This window comes from Podarcis raffonei, chromosome 1 (genome assembly GCF_027172205.1).
Source record: "Podarcis raffonei isolate rPodRaf1 chromosome 1, rPodRaf1.pri, whole genome shotgun sequence".
NCBI classification, from domain to species: Eukaryota; Metazoa; Chordata; class Lepidosauria; order Squamata; family Lacertidae; genus Podarcis; species Podarcis raffonei.
In genome coordinates, this window is record NC_070602.1 from 30,425,683 (window position 1) to 30,434,479 (window position 8,797).

Sequence of the window (8,797 nt, forward strand, 5' to 3'; positions counted from 1 at the left end):
CTTCCAGGGAGCTTCAACAGAACTGATAGGAGTCGCTTCCAAATGGCAATTCCATCTTTTGTCTATTACAGTCACTGCAGACAACAGCTTCGCAAAGGGAATTGTGAGATGGGCTATCCCTGTGTAATGAAAGATAAGATTCCCCAAACCTTACTCTGCTCCATTGACTGCCACTTGTGGGGACAGTGTAACGCAACATGCAACATAGCAACACATTTTGGTGTACACCACAAGGGGGAAGACAGGAAGGAGTAGGAGATGCAAGTTGGTCATAATTTGAAGTTCCAGCTGCTACTACAGAAGGCTCATTAGGACAGGTTTGGCAAACATGGCCAACAGGCAAATATGCCCAAGGTTAGCACATTCAACTTGCCTTAGTGTTTGGACTGGACCTAAAAGTACAGGAGTGGGAAACCTGTGGACTTTCAGGTGTTTCTAGACTGCAACTCTAATACAGTGGTACCTCGGGTTACATACGCTTCAGGTTACAGACTCCACTAACCCAGAAATAGTGCTTCAGGTTAAGAACTTTGCTTCAGGATGAGAACAGAAATCGTGCTCTGGCTGCGCGGCAGCAGCAGGAGGCCCCATTAGCTAAAGTAGTGCTTCAGGTTAAAAACAGTTTCAGGTTAAGAACGGACCTCCGGAACGAATTAAGTACTTAACTCCCTTGAATTCATTGGACTCCCTTTTAAATAAACATAGGATTGTGCTATAAGTGTAGAAATTCATTCTTGTAATAGATTTGATAGTAGGGCTCCATGTGATGCACTACTAAAAAAAAAAAAACACCTTAAGAGCTTATACTCCAGTTAGATATCTTCACACACACACACACACACACACACACATACCAATTTCAGGGATAATCTTTCAGTAAATGAGAGCATGGACCCATGTGAAAGGATCTGTAAGATTTCAAAACAGGAAATATTGTTTTCTTCAATTCTCAAGAAGGAAATATCAGATATTTTTTTTATAGAAAAAAGAAACTTTTCAGCTTGAGTGTTTCTCAAGATAAACACCAGCAGCAGACCATTTGTGTGCACCTTTATGGTATATTTTTCACAATTTGGGTTTATACACGGCTGCAGAGTGGGGGGATCATGCTTTGCTAGACAGTACTGGAGGAAATTTTACAACCAAACACCAAAATAAATCCCTGCGCTTGCAAAAAAAAGGAGTAGAAGTAACAAGAGAAAAAGAGTATGCTGTGTAGCACCAGGGAAATTAGTGAGAGAAGAATCCAAGGAGATCTACAAAGGAGGATTGGCTGCTGCTGACGTAGATAACAAGAGAACAAGCTAGGAAGCTGGTATTAATTCAGAATATCTGTTGGTGAACACTTAGTAATGTTGAGATTCAGTGACAGGAGGTACGCATTGATTTGATCGACGTCTTCCCTCTGCATTTCAGTGACAGAATTAGCCGTTGTGTGAGTGGCTCTTCGTGAAGCACATGGCAGGTACAAGGAGCCCAATCCAGATTGAGAACTGAAGTGACATGCTTCTGTCACAGCCGTCGGTGAAGAGACTTACCAGCCATGTTTAATTCTATTATTGCCCGCTAATTCATGACCCGTACGCGAGAGGAAGAAGGGAGTGTTAACATTTCGGCTCCTCCCCCAAAACAGTCCCTGATCCAGATCGCCTGCTATCTGTTTTGGAAGGAGGCAGCATAGGGGAAGAGTAGAACCACATCAGGGGCAAAGTCCCCACAACATTGCTTTCTTAGTGTGATTGTCTTATTGCTGTTGGGGGGCAGACTTGTGCTACAATGCAACAAGAGTGGGACTAAATACATATACAGATGGTGACCATTTCACGCAGGGGCTCTGTTCTCAGCCCCTGCGCATGTCAGTGGAATGTGCATAAGCACCCCTCGCCCCCATTGCACCCTGTTCCGCCCCCTTTCTGCCCTCTTCCAGGTCCAAAAGTAATCAGGTGTCAGTGATCACACATCAAGTGGATGTGCCTAAAATGCTCACTGCCTAAATATATAAATTTATTACATATATATATATATGGAGCATTTGTGATATAAAAAGTTACAGGATTTCAGGAGGATGTTATGAGAAATTCACTTATTGGAAATTAAGCATTACGTCCACCCTGAACTTCTGTAGCTGCAAACAGTATTGGAAGTAGGGTCATCTATAACTGTCCCAGTAGCACCACGAACACAAATCACCATGAATGCTCAATGTGGAGGGGCCCTGAGACCTCCGCAAACAGGGCTAGAGCAGAATGGAGACCTTGCAGCACTCCAGATCTTGTGGGACTTCAACTGCCATCAGCCCAAGTCAGCACTGCCATTGTTCAGGGATTATGGGAATTGGAGTCTACATATAGGAGGGCCAAAGGTTTGCAGATTTGCAGCCCCCTAAGCTCCCCCGGAATCCGCTTCAGAGTTTTGGGGGACCTTCAGGAATAGTGTGAGGAGCATTTGGGTTTGCAGAAGGGAAAGGGAATTGGCGAAAATAGCCTTCTATGGTTTTCCCAGTAGTGATGTATGGAAGTGAAAGCTGGACCATAAAGAAGGCTGATCGCCAAAGAATTGATGCTTTGGAATTATGGTGCTGGAGGAGACTCTTGAGAGTCCCACGGACTGCAAGAAGATCAAACCTATCCATTCTTAAGGAAATCAGCCCTGAGTGCTCACTGGAAGGACAGATCCTGAAGCTGAGGCTCCAATACTTTGGCCACCTCATGAGAAGAGAAGACTCCCTGGAAAAGAACCTGATGTTGGGAAAGATGGAGGGCACAAGGAGAAGGGAATGACAGAGGACGAGATGTTTGGACAGTATTCTCGAAGCTACGAACAGTTTGACCAAACTGGGGGAGGCAGTGGAAAACAGGAGTGCCTGGCATGCTCTGGTCCATGGGGTCACGAAGAGTCAGACATGACTAAACGACTAAACAACAAGAAGCCTTCTACCTGTGGAAGCATCCAGATATCAGAGCAGGAACCTCTCTCTGGGGGAATCTGACACATTTCCACAAACAGAAGCAGTCCTTCCATTCACAGAACAACCAGTCTAATTCCAACCCATAGGTTCAGCTCTATAAACTGGTCACACTGGCACTTCTGGAATGATACAATCTGGGAGATTCCAGCCATTACCGATCCCAAGAGACCCCCAGCATCATAGATAGGAAGGGGTTGTCCAATGAACATGCAAGATCAGTAGAATACAGCTGTATGTCCACCAAGTACAGTCCACATTGTGAAAGCCAACTCATCACCAAACCACCACATGCTGAAGTGGTTGTGAAATTCTCCACATTACGTGCATCTTACAAAAGTAGCACAATTTATGGCTAGCTGTTCAATTGCTTAAGAAAAGGGAGTTGGCAAGAAGTCAAAGATGATAACCAAAACGAGTGCGCTGAAAAAGAAGTGCAGAGCTATTTCAAAGCCAGCAGAGAAGCAACCCTCCTTCTCACGCGTTCACCATTTAAATGATCGTTTATTTGTAGCTTCTGCCAGATTTTCACAGTTCATACCATGAACATTTTGCCCATCTGCAGGGAAACTGTTTGGAAGCCTCCCCTGACTTTGTTTTAAATATCTCACGGCATCATCCATTTTAACACTGCCAGATGATTATTCTCCCTCACCGTCCCCACCCCCTTCTACAGAACTGAAGTTGTAGGCAGTTGAAAATGCTAATGGCTTAACTGGTTTCATTTTTTTTTCCACAGCAACCCTGAGGGGGTTTAACTCTTTCCACTGCGCTGAGATCCTGCTTTTGGAGTTCAATGTTTAACTCGCGCTGGGAGACTCATAAATATTCGGAGTCACTCTCTCCCTCTCTGTTTGATTAGGAAATGAGCCTTTAACTCAATGTAATCCCCAAGCCATTAACAAAAAAGACCTCAACAGCTCCACTATTAGAATTTCACTTCTAACCCACAGAGGATTGAATTAGATTAACATAACTACCAGCAATCTGAGTTTATTTTCTGTGCCAGAAAGAAATGTGTTTTCCAGAAAAAGAAAAAGGAGGGGTTGATAAAAAATGGAGAGCATAATGTAATGTAGAAATTGAGAGATGATAAAAAGTCAGTCTGGAAAGATAAAAGAAGGAAGCTAAATAAGCACAATCTCTTTAAAAAAAAAAACCCCAACAACAAGGGGGCTGGTAAGGCCTTATTTACTTATTTTATCAGGTGAATGATTTATAATTTAAGTAAAACTAGTTGTTTCTTCTCACTTTCCAAGCATCAGTTCCATCACCTGAGGCTCCCAGGCATATATTCCTGGCAGATGCATTCCACACACCTGTACAAGAGCCTACTTGGCACGCAGCATTTATGAAGTGATGAAATGAAATAAAAGAAGAGGGGGTGGTAAAGTGGTCAGATAACATAGCATCCCTCGTAACTTTGCAAGCATAGATAAGTCGCGCAGGGCTGAGCATGGTATGCCCTTCCTCAAAAATCCCAAAAAACTTCATCTGAGAAACAAATTCTGATGTGTTGCTGGTGCAAGTATAACTGTTAAAGAAGCAGGAACAAATTAATAGCATCATACCTTTGGCTTACTATATCAGAGTTCCCCCGTTATCTATAAACTAACTACCCAAACATGGTAAAGAAGAGCATTCCATATTCTGCTAACAGCAGCTGATGTTTGGGTCGGCAGGGGGGCGGATATATATTTTGGCTAAACAAGATGGAACACACAGATACAAATAGGGGGAATCCAACTACTTTTCATACATATGCCAAACATGTTGTTGAAGAAGAAGAGGGGGGGGGAGGAGGAGAAGAAGTAGAATGGATGTTTGCAAGCATGTGATGAAAAGAGGCATCATAGAAGTTTGAATGTTTTGTGGGAAAGAGATTAGGGTTACAATTCTAAACCTGCTAAATGTACACTAGTCAATAAAAATATTGACTGTAATGGGACTAAGTGCACATAAAGGGGTACTGGGGTATAATTTGTGCATTTATTGATAATGCAAAACCACTCCTTTCTCCACTAATTTGCAAGAGGATCTAATTCGTTAGTTTTCATGGAAAATCTGGCCTCTGCTCACACAACTGAAGAATGAAATACAGAAAACAAGGAAAGAATGCATGGACTTAATGTAAAGCCAACATAAACTAGATTTACAGAGAGCAAAGTCATTTGATTTCTAAGCACAAAAGTTACAACAAATGCAAATTAAGTATTTTACAAAGTTGCTGTCTTGCTTGTTTTTAGAGGGATTCTTTTCCAAATACATCTTGAGATTAAACGGTCATCGGAAACATTTTGAACTTGTGTTCCATTACATTAAATCAGAACTTACATTTACCCCCATTTGTTTGTGCCAGCAACCAGAGGGTTTTATACTGCCGGTCACAAACTTTTCAGGAATATGTTTGCTTTTTCTTACACCAAACTATAAAATGCATTTGTAAGCTACAGAATTTTGCAAATTGTGTAGCTTTTGTACAGCAAAAGCAAACAGCTTTGTGGTATACATTCAGTCAAAAAGATCGCTTTCAAAACAGATTCCCCTCATCTAACCACATAATAACTACTATCAATCATTTCATTACATTTTATGCAAACCATCTCTACGCTTAAAGTAAAGAAAATAATTTTTCTCAAATGTATTTTACAACAGTAATTCCTTTCATGGAACTAAATTCGAAACATTAACTCAATTCTCTTAACAAAAAGTTGCCAGATCAATTTTTGAGATCATTTTAAAGTAAGACAAAATAAAAGACTGAGAAGCTAAACGGTATAATCTTTATGAGGTGGGGAAGATGATATTAAAAGGAACAACTAAGAAGATGCATTAATAAAGAATTTTATTTAGGACCAAAATGACAAATTTCTGCACTGGAACTATACAACAATATACTCATTGGTTTGCCAAAATAAAACCCAAAATTGCATGAAGAACAAATACTAATTACTGATTTTCTTAGCACCTTTTACAGTTTATGATAATCCACATTTTTGCTATTACTAGAGACAAGCTGCAAAGGGGTGTTTTTGTCTGTGGAATGCCTCAAGGCAAGCTTCTAAATACTAATCATAAATACAACGCATTGACCAGACTGACACCGATATCACTAAACTGTCTTCCCAAAGTCATCTGTGTTTCTTTAGTCACAGTCGAGACATTCTGTACTAACTAGGTAACATTTTTTAAACACACACACTGAAATCTCAGAGGCAAAAAGCATTCCATAATATCCTTTTTTCCCACATGGGTGCATTAATGAACACTTGTACCAAAGTTTCCCGTGAATAGTTTGAGGTGCAAAAAAAAAGTCTGTGTTGCTGAACTTTCCCTATTTTCAGACCTGGTATCAGTGCTAGGGACACAGAAGAACTCTCACCTTGACAAGCCCTTAAACAGAGTTACGCTGTTGTGCGCTGGCTTTCTTGCAGCAGCAGTGTTACAACTCTTTGCACTCTCTAAACAATACTATCTAGCACAAACTTTCATTTGTTTGCTTTGGGATGAAAAACACCTCATGATTAAATGACATTTGTTTCCCGTGCCGAAATAAACTTGCCAGCCTTCCTCAAAAAATGTGAAAACAGACTTCACACACACACACTTTAGTTTGGCTAAAATACGTGCTCCCATAATTTCAAGTCCAAATAAAAGGACTGATGCAAGAGAGGGGGGGAGCCAATTCCCCCAATAAAGGGTGGGAAATTAGGTACTTACATGATTCAGGTTGAGAGGTGAACCTCAGGACCAGGGTAGGTTTTCCTTTTCCCCCTTCCCAGGTGTTTCTAATTGCTGATTAAATATCTTTTGGTTCCGCTCGCACTAGCCGGGAGTTCCCTCTGCGTCTCCGTGTCTCTTTGTGACTAAGGACACAGTACTCTGAGTCCCAACCTATAAATAGATTCCAGCTCCGTGATTGATATAACAGGCAGCTGACAAGGGAAAAAAAATAAGCAGGTCTTAGGCATAGCAGCAAAAGCTGCTCCACAATGCATACAGGGAGGAGCCCCCGTAGCCACCCATAGGCACAGCAAAGGGAGAGTGTGCAGCAATTGCTTCCGCAGCAGCGTTACAGCAACTTGAAACAAGGGAAGCGAAAAGAACAAAATCCAATATATGAATAACACAAAAGGACCAGCCAATATCAGAGTCCTCTAAGTCTCAGACTAAGGCCCCTGATACAATCGGCGTACGCTTTCCAGATTGTGTGCATACCGATTCCAGGCCCGGCTTTGAAAAGTTTCTTTTCCCAGAACTGTGTTGAGATAGATACCTGGACTTGGTTGTGCCAAGGTAAGGCTGGATGCTTTGCACAACCAAAGACGAGAGGTTTTCTCTTTCCAGAGCACCAGCTCAGAAAACACAGCCAGGGTATTGCTAACATTTTCTCCTCATAAAAGATTTCCCAGCCTAAAGCGTTTTCTAGCCTCGGTTCTGCATCCTTTGCTTTTGGAAAAACTTTTACGGATTCTGTTATTTTGTTCCAAGCGTGTCCAGGGAAACATCTTAACCCAAAGTTGGAGGTGGCGGAGCTACTGGAGGGCCCAGTGACAGGGGGCTTTCTGAATGACCTGGCAAATCCTTGAGGATGAACTAGGTGAGGCAGATTCAGATAGGTAGCTGTGTTGGTCTGACGCAGTCAAAATATATATATATAAAATAGTCCAGTAGCACCTTAGAGACCAACTAAGTTTGTTCTTGGTATAAGCTTTCATGTGCAGGAACACTTCTTCAGATAGTATGTGAGGCAGGGGAGAGATACTCAACCTTGGTGTCTACTAGCCACCAATAGGTCCATGGGGTCACGAAGAGTCGGTCATGACTAAACAACTAAACAACAACAAATTTTATTCAAAATTTGTATTCAAGCTGGTTGCAAAAGAGAGAGAAATTGAATTGGTTGGGAGCTGCAATAAACCCGGTTTTGAAAGCCTTTTCAGGTTTCTGAAATGAGAACTCAGGAGAATATGCTACATCCCCTTTGGGAATACAGGAATTTAATGTGGATTTGAAGCTTCATGCGCCTTGTCCACATGGGCATAGCTCGCATTTCCATCTAAGTGGCAGCCCACAGTTTTTTAATCTGGGGAAAAGGGGGAAGTAAAACCAATATAAAATACTCAACTGGGAGTGTACTGGAGTGCATTGTGTGTTTCCATCTATCACCACACCCCCCTACTTCCATTTTGCTTCTGTCTGCCCATAGGAAAGGATGCCGGTTCCTGGTGGTTTTTTCAATTTTTAAAACAGCTCTTTTGTGCAGAAGAGCTATTGCGCAAAACAGCTGTATTAAAAATAAAATTTGCTCTTTGCAGGTTCAGGAAGTGGGGAAGGAAAAGAGGAGAAAATGAAGCAGCAGCCTTGCTTGACTTGGAACAACACTTTGTGCAAATCTTGAATATTAGGAAACTTACACTTCAAAAATTAAAAAATTCGATATAAGGTTTATTTGCCCATCTAAATGAACATCTCAAGAATGCCCACAAAAGACAACAGGTTTCCTGGCTTGGAGCAACATGTGCTATTTTGTACAAATCTGATATAGTGGAACACTTGTGTTTCAGCTAAAATAATAACAATGAATAGGTGCTTGGGCACAAAGAAACAAACACCTGTATGCATGCCCAGAATGGACCTCAGGTTTCTGGAACTTATGATGGGTGGGGAAGTATCAATCAAGGGGAGGAGGCAACAATACACAAGTGTTTATATCATTATTCAAAGGTATTATTTCATTATTTATTGGATTTCTTTCCCACCCTTCACTATAAGGTCCCAAGGCAGATTGAAGCAATTTTTAAAAATGATATTAAAACCATTTATAAGAAG

At 41.4% G+C, this 8,797-nt stretch overlaps 1 protein-coding gene across 2 annotated transcripts in view; it reads right to left on the minus strand.

Moving 5' to 3' along the window:
• The window catches only part of ESRRB (estrogen related receptor beta), a 153,493-nt gene extending 146,419 nt beyond the window's left edge, over positions 1-7,074 (minus strand). Inside the window, exon 1 of one of the 2 annotated variants that reach the window (XM_053378797.1) lies at positions 6,686-7,074. In XM_053378797.1, coding sequence (XP_053234772.1) covers positions 6,686-6,687 — 2 coding nt within the window. In that variant the 5' untranslated portion in view covers positions 6,688-7,074. The remainder of the gene's footprint in view (positions 1-6,685) is intronic. The other variant, XM_053378802.1, reaches the window with a different exon arrangement.
• Between the last annotated feature and the right edge of the window lie 1,723 nt (positions 7,075-8,797).